Source organism: Halichoerus grypus, chromosome 13 (genome assembly GCF_964656455.1).
Source record: "Halichoerus grypus chromosome 13, mHalGry1.hap1.1, whole genome shotgun sequence".
Classification (NCBI taxonomy): domain Eukaryota; kingdom Metazoa; phylum Chordata; class Mammalia; order Carnivora; family Phocidae; genus Halichoerus; species Halichoerus grypus.
Window position 1 is genome coordinate 85,392,992 of NC_135724.1, and position 22,298 is coordinate 85,415,289.

Sequence of the window (22,298 nt, forward strand, 5' to 3'; positions counted from 1 at the left end):
TCCTGGTTTGTGGCCCATTTAGTCTGCTCCTAGGGACGCCCTATTTTATGACTAGCTCTTTAACTCTCTGGGGCTCAGGGCCTCCCGGCTGCCCCCTCGACCTTACCCTTCACAGGAGAATTGTGTCCACCTGATGGGCCAGCGTTGTCTCATGGCTGATATTATTTCAAGGTCCCACCAACCCCAGTGCTATTCAGGGGACCATGATGTCTTCTGTGGAGGGGGCCACTCGAGCTTCTTAGTGATGCTGGGTCTGCTCACTAGCCGATTCCTCAGCCTCGGTAAAGGTGCCTTCTCTGCTTTTCCATGGGAGATAATTCGGTGGCCCTTCTGGCCTTATGTGCCATATCCACCCCCTCAAGCCCACCTCTCTGACCTTTGAGCCCCATCTTCCCCCATCCTTCAGGCAATATTGTCATTCGAATCTCACTCAGCGCAGCTCTTAACCTTTTCCATTTTTCTAGAAGCTCTGCTCGCAGCAAGCTTGCACCTTCTGGGCTCCTGGACTGCGTATGAAGTCCTGAATTCCAGGAGAGACTTCCAAATCAATAAACTCTTCCTCATCCGGTCTTACACAGCAGCCCCTTGATCAAGCACCCTTGGGTCCACTCCCACTCATACCCACCTGGCTTTTGTTGGTACACGCCGGCTGGGTTGTCCGGCTGTTTGGGGTACAGGTCCATCTTTCCCTTATTCGGCCCAGCATCCCTGGCTGGGTTCTTCTGGGACTTAACCCTAGTCCCACTCACCGGGCAGGAGGGGAAGTGGGTGCAGGTCATGGGGGCGGGGGATGATTTATAGAAGAGAGGCCTCTGCAGGGTCTCCTTGTAAGGGGGGAGGTGCTAGTTTTTAACGGGAGGGGTGCAGCTCGGAGGGTTCAGAGGAATCTGGGGACTCAAGATCTTTGGGGGCTCCACCCCTTATGTCCCCCGGCTGTCTGTCAGAGTCCCGTTCTTTCCCACGCAGGGTCCTGACCTTAGTTCGCAGACCTGATTACCCACTAGGGGGGGCTATCATCAAAATGACAGGCAATAGCAAGTGTTGGGGAGGATGCGGAGAAGCCCCACTCATTGCTGGAGTGGTGTGAGTGGTACAGTGCTATGGGACACATTAAGGTGGGTCGTCATGGCTAAACACAGACTTATCATATAAGCCAGCAATTCCACTCCTGGGTATATACACCCAAGAGAAATGAAAATATGTTTGCATAAAATCATATACCAACGTTCACAGCAGCGTTCTTTCATAATGGCCATGAGTGGAAACAGTCCAAACACCCACCAATGGATGACTGGATAAACACAACGTGGTCTCTCCATACAGTGGAATATTGTCCAGTAATAAGAAGGGATGAAGCACGGAGGTAGAAGCCGCAACATGGATGCACCTTGAACACGTGATGCTGAGTGAAAGAAGCCGGACACAAAAGGACAAATATGGTGTGATCCCATTTGTACGAAGTGTCGATAACAGAGACAGAAAGCAGATCAGTGGTGGCCAGGGATTAGGGGGGAAGGGGTGGTAGGAATGCAGAGTGACTGCTAATGGGATTCAGGTTTCTTTTGGGGCTGATGAAAATGATCTGGAATTAGGATAATGGATGCCCCTTGTGACATGGCTCACCTGGTGAATATCCTAAATATGAACTTTGTGACTATCCCCAAACCGCTGAGTTGTACACTTTAAAAAAGTCGAAATTCATAGTGTGTGAATTATATCTCAACCACAGTTTTTTTTAATTAAAAATTAAATTGACACATTAAAAAAAAAACCATTGTGCGCATGCTGCATTTCTGGACTGGGTCCTCTTTCTCCTCTGCCTTCTGGCTGCAGGAGATGGAGTCTCTTTGTGTGCTACCAAGAAGGCCCCCTGGCTCTCTGCTTAGCTTGCAATTGCTGATTGATCACATTTAGATTTTCGTTATTTTTTAGCCCGTAAGGCTCTGGCTTCCTAGTAAGTTTTTTTTTTTTTTTTAAGATTTTATTTATTTGAGAGAGAGAAACAGAGACAGAGAGCATGAGCAGGAGGACCAGCAGAGGGAGAGGGAGAAGCAGACTCTTGGCTGAGCAGGGAGCCCGACATGGGGCTTGATCCCAGGACCCCGAGATCATGACCTGAGCTGAAGGCAGGCACTTAACCAACTGAACCACCCAGGCGCCCCCTCCCCCGGTAAGTTTTAATACTGCCTGGGGCTACTCCCTCCTTGGAGCCCTTTTTCTTTTTGAATTTTCTGAACTTTCCTTGGCACGTGTATGTTTCCATAAGACCTTTAGTATCAGTTTGTGTAGTTCCGGGGAAAGTGCTTGTGGGCATTTTTGTATCTTTAGGATCATTAAATGTATAAACCAAGTTGGAACTGACGTCTATCTAAGGGTGTATCAGGAAGCCCTCAAAAGTGACAGTGGGGTACTATGTCCACACCAGGGAAGCCATTGTCGGAGACCAAGGAGTTAGAGTAAAATAAATCCCCGCTGGGATCAGCCCCGCCCAGGTGACAGGTCCTTACTCCTACCTACTGGGGCTACCCCATTTGGGGATAGTCACAAAGTTCATCTCACAATTCCCCTCATTCAAGAGTCATTTTAGGGGGGAGGCCTAGAGTCCGTGTCATGAAGATAGGAGTTACTGAATTGAGACCCACCACCAGTTCCTCCCAGGACGAGCAAGACCAAGGCCAGGCCCCCACCTGCTGCTGGGTGCTTGGCGGGGCAGGTCTCTGCTGCCTGCAAGTGTCTGCCCTGAGCTCTGGGAACTGGCCAACCCCAAAGGTGTAACTTGGGGTCCTGAGAGCCCCACCCCCGGATACACAGGCAGTCAGGGAGGTGAGTCTAAGGAGACTTTATTAGCACCGTGTGCCCTCAGCATCTGATGGGGGCACACGGGAGGTGCGAGCCAGCTCGGCCTCTGAGCCTCCCCCGTGTAGTCCCAGGGGAAGCAGAGGATCTGCTCTCCGGCACGGTCTCCCTCCCAGAGAACAGTGCTAGAGAGGGGAGGGCTCCTCCTCAACGCCCCCATCCTGCATCCCTGCCCTGGGCTGTGTCCCCCAGTTCCTATGTGGAAACCCTCTTCCTGGTGTGATGGTACCAGGAGGTGTGGTCTTTGGGAGGCGATGAGGTCTTGAGGGTGGCGTCCTCGTGAATGGGATTCGCGCCCTCATAAGAAGAGGCCGGAGGGATGCAAGAAGTGTGCAGCCTGGAAGGGGCTCTCAGCAGACCCCGACGGTGCTCACTTCTGGCCTCCAGAGCTGCCAGAAATACACTGTGGTTGATAAGCCCCCGGGTCTGAGCTACTGTGTTACAGGACCTCGGCAGCGCCCAGCCATGGGCCACGGAGAGTCAGGCTCGCTGCGACTCGCGGGGGCTGGGGGGTGGGGGATGCGTTGTGGCTCCTTCCCTTCTGTCTCCTCCGGCTCCTCCCTCGGGGCCCGACCACCCGCTCACCCACCCAACAGACGTTCACTGTGCATCCGCGGGGGTGCTGTCCCCGAGGCCCGCCGTGGGCGCCGGGCGTCTGCTCCTCCCCGTGCTGTGATCTCGATCGTGCTGAAGGCGGGGGACAAAAGGCATCTTCCCGCCATGCTGGTGGCTAGCAAGCCCTGAGCCTCGCCTGTGGCCGCTGGAGCCCACATTCTGGGTCTGGCCCCCCGCTTTGTGGGTGTGAGTGCCATCGGCTGCAGTCGCCTCCCTCTGATTCGGCCGCGGTGCTCTAACCTTCAAACCCACAGTCCAGTCGCGGCCCCTGCCTTCCGCTCCTCCAGACCATCCAGGGACTTAGATGGAATCCCTTTCTGCTTACGATTCTTGGACTATTTTGTTTTCCGTGCTGAGCCTTGACTACAAGGGACACTGCTGTTGGCCCAGAGGTCAGGAGTGCCTCTTGCAAGGACCCGGTGCATTTGCTCTGGGGGGCAGAGAGAAGCAGGCTGAGCACTGTTGTTTGGGCAATGGCTCACGTTCAGCCTCTGGGGACGGAGAATCCCACTGGCGATGTCCCAGCAGGTCAGGAGAGAAGACAAGAGTCCAGTAAAAACTCAGGAAGGCAAACAGGGCATGGCCTCGAGATGCGCACACGGGGAGTGAGTACAACAGGAAGGGGGAAGAAAATCGGGCTCTAGTGAACAGGCATTCAGTCAGGTGTCCCACGGGAGGGACTGCAGGGTACGTGGGGCCCCCCCCCATCTGTGACAGACAACACTAGCCAGTCTGGGCGGGCTCTCTGGCCAGTGGCTGAGCTCAGAGAGCTCCTCAGCAGGAGACGTGAGCTGGTGTGGACGGGCAGAGAAGTCAGGAAGGAGGAGGACATTCTCAGCAGGGGCAGGATGCAGTGTGGGATGCACCAGTCTCTGTCTGAGAGCAGACTCATGGCGGGGAGGCTGGAAAAGCAGGCTGCTGCCAGCCCAGGGACCCTGGACTCTGATGCTGGCCACAGGAGGGAGGGGAGTCTGCGAGGTGGTCAGTGCCCACCTGATACAAGGGGCATCAGCGGGGCTGGCTACACAGAGCAGGAGGAGAGCGCGGAGTGGGGAGGCAGGGATATCAGATGGGAGGCTGGACGGAGAGGTTGGATCAATCTCTCACGCGCACACATGCACACGCACACACACACACACACACACACACACACATCTGGTAGGTGACCCTGAGTCTCCTCATGCCGAGGGCTGGTGTCCTTCTGTCCATCTGGTACAAACATGGACTCTCTGGCCTTCACACATAAGCCTGGGGGAAAGTTATAGAAGAAGTGGGTTAGCCCTAACCTTCCTGGTGAAGCTGAGACCACAGGGACAGCCAGCACATGGGGCAGGGGGCACACGTGGGGGCCATGGCTGGGCCTGCCCCTTTGGCTGGAGTCATGGCCCTCCCCTGAGCCCACTGCCCCCAATGAAGCGTGCCCTGCTGCACCACGGTTCTCTTACCTTCACTGGCCATGGCTGGATGGGGGTGCCGTCCCTGCCCATGCAGCACGGGGCAGACATGTAGGCGGCGGCTTCCTTGGCCAGCAGGTCCCAGCGGGCATTGTGGCCAAGGTTGCCTGTCGGGTCCGCTGGATCCAGGATGATGGGCCTGCAATTGCCATTACAGTCAGGCTTATTCCTGGTAACATCGGGGTGTCCTCCTGAGAGACTGGTTGGACTAGTCTCCTCCCTCACCCAACACTCTGCCCCGGCCACTTCTCCCTTCTACATCCAGGGCAGACATCACTAATCAATCACTGTGTTCCTTTGGGCCACACCCCTTCAGCAGGTAGCTGGCATTGGTAACTAATCACGGTACCGGTCCTACCACTCTCCCTTCCTACATCTGTGGCAGATGGACCACCTCAGAGTCTTTTTCAACATACCGTGCTAAGCGGCCATTACCCACGGACTGGAGATGCATCACAAATCTGTGAAAGCTTCTCTGCTTTCTCTGCACCATTTGAGAGGGAGGCAAAATCCCAAAGAATAAGACATGCTTACGTTACCTGGTGGGTTCACAAGTAGGGCTGCCAGATTTAACAAATACAAATAGAGGATGCCCAGTTAAATTTGAGTTTTGGATAAACATAAGTATATCCCCAATGCTGCATGGGACATACTTATCCTAAAAAGCGATTCACTGTTTATCTGAAATTCAAACTTGACTTGCAGCCTTGCACTTCATCTGGCAACCCTATTTATGGGGGACAAGGAAATGGATTGCCTGTCCCTCAGGTGCTAAGGAGGTCCCTGTTAGAAAGGAGCTCAGTCTTAGGAAGAGGATTTTGCTGTCTCTGGTCTGTGCCCTCCGGATGTGGGAGAGCGAGCAACCCCATCTCTGAGACTCTGTGACGGTGAGGGTGGGCCAGAACCTGGGCTGGTGAAGCTTCCAGTTCAGGAAGTCTCTGACAGTCTTGTCCTTGTTGTTGTAGTTGACGGTCCAGTAGACACAGAGCTGACGGTACTGACTGACCAGCTCTAGGACGGTGCGGAAGCCCTGGGCCATGTTGAATTGGGTGTCCTGGCTGCCCTGCTCCCAAGCATACACTGTCAGGAGTTCCAGCCCGTGCTGGGGGGGCAGGGAGCCTTTCCCCTTGGGCATCTTGTTGCACTGGGGAATAAGGGGAAAGAGGATGTGTTGGTTCACACTGGCAATGAAGAGGTGCAGGAGGGACCCCTTCCAGAGCTGGTAAGCCCGCCCCCAAATTTTACCGAGCACCTCCATGTGTCAGATGCCTGGCCGTGCATTATCCCCTCAAATCCTGTGACCTAGCCCAATTTTCCAGATAAGCCAACTAAGGTCCCATGGGCTGGGAAGTACCTCTCCTTCCGCTCTACCAACCCAGGGTTCTGGCCAGGGCTGGGCCCTGCCCCCACCCAGGACCTCGCTGGGGCGACCCTGTCCTCATGCCGCACCTGCCGGTACCAGTGTTTCACCAGTCGGATCAGACTCTTCAGCTTGGTGGGCCGAGAGATGATGAAGTCCCGCTGCAGCTCCGTGAAGCAGGTAGAGTACTCGCCCGCGTGGTTGTAGCTGTGGATGAGGTCGACGTAGACTTGAGACGGGGGCTTGTAGCCGGGGACCAGCTGGCCTAGAGAAAGGGAGGGGGCCACCATCAGTTCATTCCCCAGAGTCCCGCTGGGGCCAACTGAGCAAGGACTTCCAGGATCTCCTACTTGGGCATTTCCCTAATGGCTGGGCTGGGACCCACTGGGGGAGTGGGGAGCCACAGGGTGATTTTAGTTGGAGCACAGACATGGCATGACCCAGCGTTAAAATATCTTATGTTCCTTCCTGCCCCCTTTCAACCCTTCCGTTTGCCTATCATGAAGAAGGTCTCAGCTGGGAGGTAACTCATCTTTAACGGCTCTTGGCTGCTTGCTCATCCCTCTCTAACAAAGGGAGAGCTTTGGTCTCAGAGCCTCCGGTAGGGAATAGGACCGTATGTGGTGAGCTGATGTCACCCTCTGGTTTCACTGCCCTTAAAGGCATTCCTTGATATTCAGACTCTTGCTTTCTGAAGAACGATGTAGATTCAGATACATTTCTGGATGAATCCCTTCCTTGTCACTTGTTTTCCCAACCTCGGGAACCAAATAAATTCAGATATAGGGGACATCCTCACTCTGCAAACTCCCCTATGCAAACTCAGAACTGAAGAGATACAAAGAGATCTGTGTCTGTTTTGTTTAGGGATTTATCCTCAGTGCCTGGAGAACACTGGGCACATGCTCGGTGAATTTATTGAACTCATGGATCCTATGGGTCTGTGGCAGGTGGAGGAGAACCACGCACAAATACTCAAAGCTGGGGATGCACGACGACACCCCAATACCCACATCGTCAAGGGATGACACTGGTGCTCGAGGCAGCGAAGTCCCTCACCCAAGGTCATCCATCATGTTGGTGCAACTGCTGAGACTAGGGCCCAGCCCAGAGCCACGGTGAGACCACGTAGCACTGTTGTGTGAATTAGACAAAGGTATCCTTTTCTCCACTTTGCAGGAGAATGGTGATATACATACACGTGTACAAGGCCTACGCGGTGAACAGGTGTGCTCTGATTGTGCACTGCACAACCTCGAAAACTGTCCCTGGCAGCCCGGCCTCTGCTTTTCCCCCTCTCAGGACTATGCCTGGGTACCTCACCTAAGGCGTTAAAGGCTGGCAGCACGTCAAAGTCCACGCTCTGATCCAGCATTGTCTGGGACGTCAGGGAGAAACTCAGTACGCGGGAATTCTCCCACTTGGGGATCTCGAACTTCACCTCGAACTGCATCTCCTGCTGACATGCCTCCAGCTGGGCTCGGATCTCTGAGATGATCTCAGCCCGCCTGTTCCCTTGCTCCGTGAACTGGCTGAAGCAGCTGAGGAACACCACTAGATCCGCATCCGAGCAGCCTTGCAGAGCTGTGCCTTTGGCTAAAGAGCCGCCCTGGGGAGGACACAGAGGTGGCTTGACCCCTGAAGGACTCCTGCTAGAGTCTGTGGGTCAGGAACTTGCTGTGTGACCTTGGCAAGTCACCTAACCTCTCTGTTTTACCTCTTCAATATGGGGTTAATACATAGTATGATTATGAGAAAAAGAAATGTGCAAGACATGAGTTTAAACCCTTCAACAAATGTAAACTTTCTCATTCTATCAAGTTTGGGGGTTTGGGGGCTGGGAGAGATTTGAGGGATTTTTTTTTTTCTTTCTGACCTGGTGGTTCTCAAGCCTATCTGCATCAGGAGAGTTTTAAAAAAATGACTGATGTCTGGCTCCTATGCCCCCGAGACTGTGATTTAATTGGCCTGGGAGGGGGACTGGGTATCAGTATAATTTTTTAAATGATTCTAAGTGAGGCCACGGTTGACAACCAGTGAACCAGGTTATCATCTTCAAGTGTTATGGATGAGGAAGGTAAGGATCAGAGAGGGGAAGGTATTTGCCTGAGGTCACACAACAAATCACCAGGCCTGGGACTTTTCATTGGCTGACTCTATGCGGACAATCTTCTGGAGCTGACCTGGGTCTCACTTGTGACTTCAGTTGTGGACTGAGGTTGTATCTGATGTAGTGGATAATGTGACTTTTTATACACCCCCAGCATCCCTCTACCTTCTGGGATCAGCATCCTGGTTTTCTTTGGGGGAATCACTCCTCCCCCACACTCAGGTCCATGTGCAGCTGACTCCATCATATGAGCCAAGCTTGGCCAGTCAGAGCATGATGTCTCCCTAGCCCCACGGATTAGTTTGGGGATGGGTATAAACCCGAGTCAGGCCAATGAGACTCAATCCCAAGACTTCTATTTGAACTTTAAGAAAACAGAATGCCTCTTTCTGGAAGTTTAGAGATGCCAAAGACCATCATATGGAAAGGGCCTGTCCAAAACAGAAGATGGCAGAGCCAAGAGCTGGGATGAAAAGCTGAGTCCTGATGACCCTGCATGGGCTCCTAGATCTAGCTGTACCTGATGGTAGGTCTACTCCAGGGCTTTCCATTTGCATCAGCCAATATATTTCTTTTGTTCCACCTTTTGAGTTGGTTGTTACAAGCAACCAAAAGAGATGTGTTGGACACATCTGGGTCCTCTCTCTGCCATCCACTCACAACCACATTTTGGTTTCTCTTCTACACCTGGCCTTGTGCTGATTGTCATAAAGATGATAGAAGTGGGTCAGGCCTGGCCCTGGTCTGGGAAAGATCACCAGCCTGCAGGACCCTCCTTGCCCACAGCTCTCTGGGGACTTACCTTGACCACCTTGAGCACTTTGATAGCAGAATTCTGGAAGCAGTTTTCCCTTAGGAATGAGCAAATGGTATCGACGGCCTTGTTCACCTGAGCCAAGAACTGGCGGTTGGGCTGGAGAAATTCACTGATGAACTTGTCGAGGTCCCCAGCTGGGGTTTGGTAAAGGAGAGCAGGCTATGGAAAGAATCCGGGTAGGGCCAGCTTGAGACAGGATTCCCTATGAATGCCCCGGCCCTGACTCTTGATATCCTAAGCGGATGAGACTCTCACGATCTCCATAACCTTTTTCTTTCTCAGCTGGTTGGTAGGTCTCTGTGGTAGCATCAGCAGGACCTGATTTCCAGTTCTGGTTCCACCACCAACACACAGCCTTGGTCTCCCCACTTTAAATGGGGGCAAGAACAAGGCCCATGCCTCACCAGATTGTATTATTAAGCACTGGTTATGAGATCCTGCTGAAAAATAGCAAATGCAATAAAATCATGTCCCTTTGGGAGCTGGCTATCATCTTAAGTGGGGTCCCCTAGAAGCAAAGCCCGTGATGGGGATTCCTGTGCATGGATTAACTGGCGACAGTGCCTGCAGGAGAAGGGGGGTGACGGAAGTAGGGAGGGCCGGGGAAGGAGCTAAGTAAGGCTCCAGCTGGAAAAAGCTTTTTCCTGATCCCACAGGGAACGCTGGATTAAGAACTGCATCACAGAGCTGGTCTCGCCTTCAAACAAGGGTGGGCCTTTTGTACCCCATGTCACTCAAGCACTGGCTGGGGCCGAACAACCTGTGTCTCAGCCGTAAGCCATCAGCAGCAAACACTCCTAGCAGCTGAGGATGTGTGCACCAGCAGGGAAAGGCGATCTGGGAGTGGGCCCCAACAGCATCCGCCACCCCAGGGACTCCTCTCTTACCATCACATCCCAGGGCTGCACAGACGTCCCTTCTCCACTCTTACAGCAGGCCTGCATCCCCAGAACTGCTGCTTCCTGGGCCAAGAGCTCCCAGCTGCCCTGGCCCACATTCCAGGTGGGGTCGGCAGGATCCAGGACCAGGGGCCTGGGGGCAGAGTGGATGGGCAGGCAGGTGAGGAAGGTGGGAATCAGTGAAGGAGCAGGGGTGTGGGAGGGACTAGGAAAGGGTGTGGGAGCTGGGGAGAAGGAGAAGAGTGTCAGGACCTTAGGGTTGGCCCAATCTCTCCCAAGCACAGTAGGGTTCCTGTCTGGCCGCCTCAGTCAGGAAGGTATTGGGTGGCCCCTTAATTTCAGAAATGATATTTTATTGTGTTAATGAAACTGGCCCTGGCTCCTTTGGGGGCTCCACGTGTCCATGCTTCCTCAGTAAAGAGTCCAGAAGGAAGCAGAGTGAGGAGTGGGGTTGGGGCACCCAGAGCCCACCCTGGACCCCTCCTGGACACAATGATGACTCCAGGGCGACAGTGGGGGAGGAGAAGGATGATGCAGGGAAGGCAATGGGGAAGTGGGTCTGCACCTCTTTTTCTGAAGTTGGCCAAGAAGGTGCGTTCTGATATCCGGGTCCTCAAAGCCATAGTTGACCGTCCAGTAGACACAGAGCTGCTGGTGCTTCTGGACAAGCTCTAGGACGGTCTTTAGGCCTTCGGCCATTTTGAAAGACTCTTTCCCACAGCCTTGCTCCCAGGCGAATATGGTCAGGAGCTCCAGGGCATAGACGGGGGGCAGAGAGGCACAGGCTGGTTGCTGTCTTTTGTTCTGAGCTGCAACCTATGTCACCCAAAGCCAATCAAAGAATGAGTGGATGTGAGCACCTACTATGTGCTAAGCATGGCCCTATGTACTTAAGAGAGGGAGGGGAATAGACAAACAAAACCACAGAAAAAACAGAACCCTTCTCATTTTACAGGTGGATAAACTGAGGTCCGGGGTGGGGTAGTGACTTGTCCAAAGTCACACAATGACCTGAGACTAAGAATCTCAGACTTGATCTCCGCCTGGAGTCTCTCCTCAAAGGGTGTACAGGATTGGGGGCTGCAATATATTCAAGCTTGGTGTGCCCACATCCGTCGCAACAGTGACGTCAGCAGCAGTGGGTGCTCCGTAGATGTTTGTTGAATGAGTACATGATTGCGAGTGCATTCAGATTAGTGTTTAGTGGGGGCGCTCTGGAGGATGTTCAGGGTTTATTTAGTACAACTTACGCAGAGGACAGTGATGGCGGAACAGCGTAAGCTAGGGCTGGGGGTGGGCAAGAACAGGGAAAGCATTAGCAGTATGAGGATGGAAGACACACTGATGAGCTAGAGAGGGATGGTGAACCCCAGCCACAAGAAATGAACACTTGGCGCCTGATGGAGAAAAGATTTTCTTTCAGCTAGAGGCTTCGGGTCTGGGCAGGAAGTGGAGGATGGAGGAGGTGGTCCTTCTACTTGGGATGCCCAATAAGAAGCGAAGGAAGGGAGAGGTCTGCCTAAGAGAGGAGCTGATTGGCTGGGGCAGTTGCCATGACAGCAGCTACTTCCTGGGAGAAGCTAGGGGGTACGGAGGCCTCACCTGACCATACCAGTGCTTCACTAGCAGGATCAGGTTTTTCAGCTTGGTTGGGCGATTGTTCACGAAGTTCCTCCGCAGCTCTGAGAAGCAGGCCGCGTGCTCGCCGCTCTGGCAGCCGCTGTTGAGGAGGGTCGAGTAGACCTGGGGCGCAGGTTTGGCGCCAGCGCAGAGCTGCCCTGTGGAAATTTGAAATACTCTGAGCACAGAGCTCTAACGAAGACATCTGCATGTCCCAGCCCAGCCACTCACCAGCCTTTATTAATATTTGAACGTTAATTACATAGCACTGCAATCAATAATACACAATCTACAACGTAGAATAGCCATCGGAACTTTTTTTTTTTTAAGCACCAAATACGTGCTGGGTGCTTTTCAGTAATTTTCACTCATCCACCCAAAAACTCTGCAAGGTGGGTGATCTTGACCCCGGACAAGCTATGTAGCATAGCGGTTAAGGAACTAGTCTCCACGGCACAGGCTGGAGGCAGCCCTCACCCATGGCATCAAAGACGGGCAGGAGGGTCACATCCATCCAGCTGTCTAGGGCCGTGGACACCAGCTGGAACTGCAAAGCCCTGGGCACGGTCCGCTCAGGAAACTTGAGGCTCAGGCCGGGGACTGGGTCCTGCCACCGGGATTCCAGCTGTGCCCGCATCTCATTAAGGATCTCCGGGCGGCGGGCCCTCTGGTCCTTGTAGTCTTTGAAGCAGTTGAGGAAAATGACGAGTTCGGCATCACAGCCACCCCTCAGGTCTGTGCCCCGGCCAAACGAGCCCCCCTGCAGAGGAAGGACCATCTCAGACCCGCGAGTGTCCCTGAGCTCAGGAGTCAGACTCTGACCCCAACTGCTGCCCCCCCTCCCCCCATCTGCAGCCCAGACACTACTGGGCATCTCACTGATGCTGGGTCCGGGGGCACCATGACGGAGGCAGTGACCTCTGACTCTTAGAAGCCTGGCAGAGTCTGACTATATCTGTCTGCACCTGCCCTCTGACCCCCCGGGCCCTGCACAAAGTCAGACCAGCGTGCAACAACAGATAACGGGGGATGCAGTGAAGGGGGGTCAGGGATTAAAGATTTTAGCCGAACACCTGCGCACCTACTGATTGCACATCTGGACCACAGGTGGCAAATTGAGGTCCCAGGGCCAGATGGGGCCTGCAGAAGTGCTCTGTTGGCCTGTTTCAATCAACCAACCAACCAATCCATTCATTCATTCATTCATTCATTCATTCAACACATTTAGGAGCACTCACATGTACCAAGATATGGGAGGACATAAAAGGTACCTGCTCTCCTGGAACTTACGTTCTAGCAAGGGGAGAGGAGTGAGGGACAGTCAGCAGACAAAAGCCCTCGGAAAGTGCTAAGTGCTGTGTGGAGGCATGTCAATCAGGAAGGGGACCCGGGATGGAAGGGAGGTTGCAGTTGTAAATTGAGCAGTCAGGCCTCCGTGAGAAGGGGACTTGGGTCCCAGACTTAAAGGAGGGGAGGGAGCCAAGTGGATGGGGGAAGAGCCTTCCAGAAAGAGACACCAGCCAGTGCGGACTGTGCCTGGTGAGTTCAAGAAGCAGCCAGGAGGCCAGTATGGAGGAAGTGAAGGTCAGAGAAAGACCAGGAGCAGATCCTACGGGCCTTGAGGCCATTGTACTCGGTGAAACCACAGAGGATTTTGAGCAGAGGACGGAAGTGGTCTGATTATGGTAATAGCGGCTAAAAAAACTATCATTAAAATTTTTTTAAAAGCTGGCACTCAGATATATACCTCGGAGGGCAGCACACTCCCCTTCCATGGATGTCCACTTGGCCTGCCGGCCCCCCGCTCCTTCCCCTCCTCACTGCGGTGCCCTAGGAAGTGCCCATCAGTGTCTCCACACACCGACTCACCTTGCTGACTCTGGAGGCCTTGCAGACACAGTTCTCACGAAGGCAACCCAAGATGACATCGACGGCCTTGCCGATCTGCTTCTGGAACTGGGGGTTTGGTTTCAGGTGGTTCTGGATGAAGCGGTCCAGGTCCTTGCCGGCGATCTGAGACAGATCCAAGGCCGTCCCCAGCGTGGAAGGGGTGATGCAGGCAGCCCCCGAGGGGCCGGAAGCTGGGCCTGACGGCTGCCTGCTCCCTGCCCCTGGGCGCACAGCATGGAGACTGCTCCTGTCCTCAGGGGTCCTCTGGGCACAGTCTCGCTGGATGGGGTGGCCTAAACCTGAGCTCCCAGCACGTGGAAGGCCCTGGAAGTGTGTAGGAAGGAGTTGTCTTACAGGCATAGAAGTTTCTCCATCCCTTCTCTCGCCAGCCCCCTCCCAATGGACAGTCAGGGTGACTGAGACTAGGAGCGGGGAAGAGGGAGGGCCACCGTAGCCCATATGGTGCCTTTGTGCAGATTAGAAAAGGGTGCCCTTACAGACGGGATCCATTCTAGAAAGGGCCCCTGTGCTGGGTGGACACGGTGTGGTAAGCGGACAGAAACCCCGCGAGCACAGAGGTGTTCCTCCAAGCAGGCTCAGCTTGGTGAGCAGGTTGTTTGCATGCCTGCAGCCCCCACTCCGCAACTCTGTCCCACACCCCACGGCCCCAGCGCCCGCTAGGTGCTCAGCAAACACTGAGCATGTGAATTAGGCGCGGCTTGACACCTAACAAGGATCCCCGAAGCCCCTCACTCACGGGCCCCTCCCAGGGCTGCACAGCGCCCCCTGCCGCCTGCAGAAAGCACGGGCGCTCATAGCAGGACCCTGCCTCCCGGGCCAGTAGATCCCAGCGCCACGCTGCTCCGTCCCCCACATCCCACGTGGGGTCAGCCGGGTCCAGGATCACAGGCCTGCAAATCCAGAGGGACAGGAAGGTTCCGGTTGGTACGACGGTCAAGATCAGGGGCTCTGAGGGGCGCCTGGGTGGCTCAGTCGTTAAGCGTCTGCCTTCGGCTCAGGTCATGATCCCAGGGTCCTCGGATCGAGCCCCGCATCGGGCTCCCTGCTCGGCGGGAAGCCTGCTTCTCCCTCTCCCACTCCCCCTGCTTGTGTTCCTTCTCTGGCTGTGTCTCTCTCTGTCAAATAAATAAATAAAATCTTAAAAAAAAAAAAAGATCAGGGGCTCTGAGGTCAAGCAGACCTGGTTCCAATCCCGGTTCTTCTACTTTCTAGCTGTGTGACCTGGGGTAGATAACTTAATCTCCTCTGAGCCTGTTTCCTTTTGTGCAAAATGGGGATGACAACAGTGCCTGCTTTCGTGGGCTGTTGTGGAGATTAAATTGGATCAACGGTCCTCAACTCTGGCTGCACATTAGAATTATAAGATACGAGGATCTAGCCCCAGGGGCTCAAGAGTTACGGCCATGACTTAGCTATCTTATTCCTATGTGTGTATCCAACGGTGCACGCACACAGAGGTGCATGTACAAGATGGTTCCTAACAGCCTTCTTGTAACAGTCCCGGGGCAGAAACAACCAAATGTCCATCATCAGCACAATGGGAAGCATACTATGATAAATTCACACCATGGAACACTATTCAGCCACACAAAACAATAAGCAACAATAACCAAGCACACACAACGATCCAGAAGGATCTCAAACGTTTAACGTTGAGAAGATGTCAAACACAAAAGTACATGCCGTGTGATTCCCTTTCAGTAAGATTTTAAAACAGACAGGATTGGAAGGGTAACAGAAGGGGTCACCTCTGGGATGTCCCTGATCGCGAGAGAGAAAGGGGAAGCTCCTGAGGTGCTGGAAATATTCTCCCTTGATCTGGTGGTGGTTTCTTTTCTTTTCTTTTCTTTTAAGATTTTATTTATTTGACAGAGAGAGACAGCGAGAGAGAGAACACAAGCAGGCTCTCCGCTGAGCAGGGAGCCCGATGCGGGGCTCGATCCCAGGACCCTGAGATCATGACCTGAGCCGAAGGCAGACACTTAACCCAATAAGCCACCCAGGTGCCCCTGGTGGTGGTTTCACGGGGACGTTCACTTTATAGAACGTCATCAAAATGTGCCCTTTGGATAGGTATGCTGTGTGTCACTAAAATGTCCACACGTACGATATGTTCACACAAGAAAAATCTTTTTAAAAACTGCCCCAAGAGGGGCGCCTGGGTGGCTCAGTGGGTTAAGTGTCTGCCTTCGGCTCAGGTCATGATCTCGGGGTCCTGGGATCGAGCCCCACATCAGGCTCCCTGCTCAGCAGGGAGTCTGCTTCTCCCTCTCCCTCTGCCCCTGCACCCCACTTGTGCTCTCTCTCTCTCAAATAAATCAATAAAATCTTAAAAACAAAAACTGCCCCAAGTGATTGTAATTTCCCTCTGGGGCCGAATCCACGGAATGAGGAAGCCACGTGCGGTGCCTGGCTTTGGCCCCCACGCAGGCCCACCCAGTTTTATCATTGTTAATTATCTCCCGAGGCCCAAGCCCAGGAGAGTGGGTAGGGGGTGTGGGGAGGTACCTGGGTCTCTCAAGCTGCTGCCTCAAGAACTGGCTGACCGTAGCCTCCTCGAAGCCATAGTTGAGGGTCCAGAAAACACACAGGTGCTGATACTGCTGGATCAGGCCCAGGACGGTCCGGAGGCCTTGGGCCAGGCTGAAGGCATCCTTCCCACAGCCCTGCTCCCAGGCGAATATCGTCAGCAGCTCCAGGGCATAGGCCGGAGGCAGCATCTCCCTCCTCCCCTCCTCCTGGCACACCTGTAAGAGGGTAAAGGGGAGGGGAAGGAGAGAGCTCTCTGCAGAACTTTGCTGGATCTCTCAGTCTCTGGGGCGCGGATCCCACAGGCTGAAGCCTGGGATGAGATGCTGTGTTCTAGAAGCAACCTGATCTTTTTCATCTGCCCTCACTCCTGGAGCTTCAGCCAAGTTGTGGGCTCATATGAGATCCAAGCTCCTGGGACTGGGGAGCAGTCAGAGAGAGGCCAGTGGGTAGTGTGAAACTGTTACTGATCCCCCAAAGGAAAGCATGGCAGAACTTGCCCAGGGTCAGAGGGCAAGTCAGTGCCTGAGCAAGAACAGGAATCCAGGACCTCTTCATCCTAGACTTGCTTTATGATGAGTGGTCCAATAGAAGGACCAAGCCATGTGCCCTGAGATTTTGCGGGGCCTGATCTCTCATCTCTAGGCACAAGCTGGGCACCCCTCCCTCAATACACAAGAGCCTATCCACAAACATGAATATTTCAGAGGGAGGGTGTTATTCCTGAGGCTGGGATGGGAGGTGTACAAACTCCGCATTACTTCATACCATACATAAAATATTCCAAGTAGTTTCAAAGCCCTAACACCACAGGAAAAGAAAAATCTTAAAACCTTTTGAAAGGAAACACAGAAGAATAATTTTTAGAAAGTCAGGATAGGCAAAGCCTTCTTACACAAGACGCACAAAGCACAAATCACATAAGAAAAAGATGAATGCACCTGATTACATTAAAATTCAAACATTATCTGTGACAAAAGACCTATGAACAAAGTGAAAGTACAAGCCTCGGACTAGGAGAATAGATTTGCATTATATCAACTCCCTAAGAATTAGCACCCAGACTATATAAAGAGCTCCAACAAACCAACAACAAGAAGACAGCTAACGCAGTAGAAAATAATAAACAAATGATATGAACAGGCAATTCCCATAAAGAGACACATGAATGGCTGCGAAGCCTAAGGAAATATTCTCGCTGTCATGAAATCACAAATTCCGTCACGAGTGCCTGGAACAAGGACCCTTGGTGGTGGCCTCACCTGACTGTACCAGTGCTTCACCAGCAGGATCAGGTTCTTCACCTTTGCCGAGCGAACATTCACGAAGTTCCTCCGCAGTTCTGAGAAGCAGGCGGAGTGCTCGCCGCCCTGGCAGCCACTTTTGAGAAGCGTCGAGTAGACCTGGGGCGCAGGTTTGACGTTGGAACTGAGCTGCCCTGGGGGTGTGAAGTGCCTGAAGTCAGGAAGGGTTCTGAGGCACAGGATGGAGAAACTGGGGGGAATTTGGTGGCAGGGGGCGGAATCCACTAGCATGGGGGGTTTGGAGGATGAGGAAGAGAGCCTGGAGCTTCTCAGGAGGCAGAGAGGAAAGCTCGAGACCAGAAGGAAAGGTCCCTTCCTTCCAAACCCAGGGCCAGGCTGAAGAAGAGCAGCCGTATTCCAAGGTGGCTAAACAGGAATGATGCTTCAAGCTGAGTCAGGAGTACTTAGAATGTGGCAGTTCTGCCCTCCCCGAGGCTCCCTCAGGCAGCACCAGAATACCACCATACATACCTTGAATTAATCGGTGCCATAGGGAAAGGAAATGAAGCTGGAGAAGTAAAAGGCAAAAGGTCCTGATGCCTTAGCAGTGATAGCTAATATTGTTTGAGTGCTCACGACACTCCAGGCAGGCACTGGGCTGAGAGTTTCACATGAGTCCCCCATAGCCCCACCAAAACCTGATCAGGCAAATATTCCTCCCCTCATTTCACAGCTGAGGACCCCGAGGCACGGAGAAGAAACTCAGTACTCTTCCTAAGGTTACATAGCTGACAAGTGATGGAGACAGGATTGGAACCTAAAGCCGGCTGACTTTACGGTTTGTGCCTTTCCCTCCACCACTTCCTGTGGGCCCGGCCCGGGAAAAGTAAGCCCTCTCCATAACTGCCCAGGTTCCTGACACCGCTTACTTGCTGTGTGACTTTGGGCGAGTTACTATCCGTCTCTGTGCCTCAGCGTCCCTCTTGGTAAAAAGGAAGATACAACAGTACAGGTCTCACAGGTTTGTTTGGAGGGATTAATGAGATAAAACGTCAGGAGCTTGGAACAGTGAAGCATTTAATAAGGAGTAGCTATTATGATTAATGTTTGCATACCCAGAGGGTGGGTGTACCAGACGGGGAGAGCGTGGCTGTCTTCCAGGACCTCATAACTGGATAAACTCAAGAGACCTATCTCCCAGGGCATCATGGTTAATAATAATAATAATAATAATAATAATAATAATAATAGTGGAGAATAAGAAGAAGAAGAAGAAGAAGAAGAAGAGCAAGCACTCATATAGCCCCATCATGCGCCAGGCACCTTTCATAATTCATCACATACCTTAACGCATACAGCCTTTCCAAAAACTCCGTAAGATGGATAACTAGGCTCCCATTATTATTAACCTCATTTTACAAATGTGGGCACAGGGGCACCTTATTATATTAAATCAAGGATGGATATATTATGAAGGGGAATGCAAAGATCACATTAATGGTTTTAAGATAAAAGACAAGACTTTGCAGAATTCTGGCCTTGTCCCCAGCCCCCTGCTGCCGGGTGCATGCCCCTTTGCTTTCTCCTTTGGGGTATTTATGGAAGGGCTGAGCAACACTGTGTTGGCAGTGGCTGAAGGAAAGTCTCCCCAGTTGCTTGAGCGAGGGCCGAGCATCTGGACAGCAAGACCACAGATCCAGGAGGAACTGGGCTTTCTTGGCCCAGACTCAGTATGTTCAGTGAGGAAATTGGAGCCCAGAGAGAGTTGCCCAGGCCACACAAAAGGTCAGGGCAGGAAGCTCTGTCTTACTCCTAATGCTCTTGCCCCCAAGCCTGGAATGGGCCAGGCACCCCTCACCCAGAGCATCAAAGGCTGGCACCAAGCTAACATCCATCCAGTTTTCAAGGTCCGTGGACACCAGGCGGAACTGTAGGACCCTGGGCCTGTCCTGCCGAGGAAACTCAAAGCTCAGACCGCGGATGGGTTTCTGACACCAGGATTGTAGCAGGGTCCGCAGCTCGTTGAGGATCTCTGCCCGGTGAACACCCTCGTCCTCGTAGCTCTTGAAGCAGTCAAGGAAGATGACAAGTTCAGAATCACAGCCACCCCTCAGCACTGTGCCCCGGCCGGTGGAGCCTCCCTGCAGAGAAAGGGGAGACCATGGGCACACAGTCCTGGTATTTGGCGCCATGCAGAAATGCAGGTCGAGCACAGCCAGCTATGAGTTTTCGAGAAAAGCCATTTTCATTTGTAAATCCGTGATTTCTAAATGTTGGCAACCAACTTTGAACATTTTTGTGAGTTTAAAATTTTTTAATTTTTTTTTTTTAACTGTGGGTGAAACAAACTCTGGTTTGCAGAACACGTTTGTGACCTTTGCCTGGGATTCAGTCCAGAGCTACGATATGACTTGCTGAATTTTCAGGACTTTTCTGACAGGCGTTTCTTTCTGCAAAGCTGTGGGCCGAGGACTTGGGAAGGAAACTCACACACGATCAGTCTCTCCTCTGTGCCTGCAGCTCTGTCAGATGTCTGCCAACCTGTAAAATCTCACTTCCAGGCAATACCCCTGATGTGGTTTATTTGTGGTTACACGAGGCAGTGAGGCTCAGGGTGGTGAAGTGAGTAACACAGCCAGGAAAAGACAAGAACCAGGGTTAGCCCTCCAGGGGCACCTCCCCCACCAAGCTGGGATCGCCAATTACCCCAGTGGTATCCCAGTTCCTTTGCAGCCCGCTCCTCACATGGGGGGCTGCCAACCAAGGGGGAACGGGGCAGAGCAAAGAGGAATGTTGTAGACTGAGCACTTTTGCACACGATCATCTCAGTGAAGCTCCCAACAAGCCTGGGAGAAAGGTGCCGTCATTGCTCTAACTTTACAAAGGAGGAAACGGGGAAACGAAAGTGCAGGGAAGTTTGCTTATCAGCGCCCTGCCCAGAGGCAGCACCAAGTGCTTTGAATTCAGGAAGTCAGTTCGGGAGGTTGGGAGGTGGGGCTCCAAGCCTACATTCTTCCTGCACCCCCTCCCCCATAGATTAATTCACTAAAAAAATATTTTTTTTTTAGTGTCTAAACCTACCACGAAAGAAGAGAGGGTTGTAAAGAGACTTTTGCCACATTTGCTCTATTTATTCGACCTCTGTTTTCTTCCTTGTGTGATTTGAAAAGAAATTCCAGCCACTGTGTCATTTCATCTGCATACGCTTTCATGGGCATCTCGAACGTGGTGATCCCCAGTGAGGGGTGGTGACATTTGTCCCAGGGGACATTTGGCAATGCCGAGAGACAATTTTTGGTGGTCCTAACTGGAGCAGGGGAGCCCCTTCATGTTGGCCCCGGGCGTGGGGGTTCTTCTGACAGGACTGCAGAGGCCTGCCACCCCTTCCTTGCTTTCTGGTCCACCTAGAAGCCCCAGGCTCATCTTGCACATCTTATTCCAGCCCTGGAATCAGCCATTCTTCCAAGGAGCCCTTTCCGCAGGGAGCAGCATCTCAAGACTGGAGAGGTAGCCCCTAGCCCTACCCACTTCACCATTGTCTCCTTCAAAGCCTGGAATGATCAGAAGGCCAGAAGCTACATTCAACCACGAGAGCTGTTTCCAGGTTTTCCAGGGAAGCAAAGGATGCCACAGCTTTAAAGATTCTTAAATTCTTGCTCCAAGGAAATTCTTCCTGTCCACCTCCAAGGCAGAAATCTGCCTCCACATTTCATAGGCTGCAAGTCTCTCCTTCTCCTTCCCCTTTCCTACCTCCCAAGCTAAGACTCAGCCCTAGGAAACTACTAGCTGCTCTGGGGTCATCCCCTGCTCATCCCTTCCCTGACAAGCTCCAAGTCCCCTCTACCCCAGCCAGCTTCCCTCGCTGCATTCCTGGAGCCCCTGAGTTTGTGCTAAGAGGATATAGTAGGTGATGCCCGTCTCCCTGAGTCTGTGGGCAACCTGAGGTCACAGTGGCAGCGAAGCATTTAAGTGACAAAAAGTGGCCTGGGGCAGGGCTCACCCACACCCAGTCCCAGTTTCCCAAGTCATAAAACAGGGACCATAATCCCTACCTCACTGAATGTGAGGACTCATTTAACGAGACAATGTTTATTGTTATTGGGTAGTTTCTCAGTCAATTAGGCTATTACGGCTATTATAGAATGCTCTGTATGTATGTTTCTGCACCCTGAGGGTCAGGCATGGTGTAAGGACTGGAGTCTGTTTGGACTGAGTGAGTCAATGAAAGAACCAGTGAGAGGCAGCCCACAGAAGCGTAGATGCAAGAAATCAGACCACCTGGCTTTGAATCTTGGCTGGATTTCTTACAAGCTTGGACACATTATTTCGTCTCTGTGCCTCAGTTTCCCATGTGTCAGGTGGGGTTAGTTGTCCCCACCCGGCCGGGCTGTGATGTGCAGTCTATTTTCAGGGCACTTCGAACAGCACTAGCGCATAGCAAGTGCGCTGAATGAAAAGAGCTGATAGAAACCGTCGTGGTCCGCAAAGCCCGTGGTAATGCGCCAGCATCCTCCGAGAATTGTCCCTATTTCTAGGTGTCCCCCCCTTCCCGCGGCGCCTACCTTGGCGATTTTCAGCACCCTCCAAGGCTGGGCAGCCGCGCGGCCCCCGGCCTCACGCAGGGAGGCTGCCAGGGCGCCCAGGGCGCGCCGCGCAGCCGCCAGGAACTCGGGGGACGGCTGCAGGCTGCGGGCCACCAGGCTGTCGAGCCCGGCGGCGGGGGTGAGGTACACGTCCATGGCCGGCTCCGGGTCCCTAGCGCGCCCCGACTTCCCTCTCGCGCTCTGAGCGCTCCCCGGGGCCTGCAAAGCCTAGGCCTTGGCTCTGCGCCCGGAGGCCGGGGAGGGGGCGGTGCTGCTGAGCCAGCCTCCTCCCCCCACCCC

General features: G+C 53.1%; 2 protein-coding genes across 2 annotated transcripts in view; one reads left to right on the plus strand and one right to left on the minus strand.

The window, feature by feature from the left end:
• DDX54 (DEAD-box helicase 54) overlaps positions 1–22,298 on the plus strand; it is a 424,174-nt gene that overhangs the window by 140,799 nt on the left and 261,077 nt on the right. The gene's annotated exons all lie outside the window — the stretch shown is intronic.
• Positions 2,825–22,220, minus strand: OAS3 (2'-5'-oligoadenylate synthetase 3). The gene is made up of 16 exons (XM_036123695.2): positions 21,978–22,220; positions 19,274–19,556; positions 17,434–17,609; positions 16,151–16,389; positions 14,379–14,532; positions 13,601–13,945; positions 12,209–12,491; positions 11,714–11,889; positions 10,677–10,927; positions 10,100–10,244; positions 9,198–9,371; positions 7,609–7,894; positions 6,375–6,550; positions 5,831–6,069; positions 4,917–5,064; positions 2,825–4,719 (listed from the first exon to the last, which is right to left on the minus strand). The coding sequence occupies exons 1-16, from the start codon at positions 22,152–22,154 to the stop codon at positions 4,708–4,710; spliced, it is 3,264 nt and encodes a 1,087-aa protein (XP_035979588.1). The 5' UTR covers positions 22,155–22,220; the 3' UTR covers positions 2,825–4,707.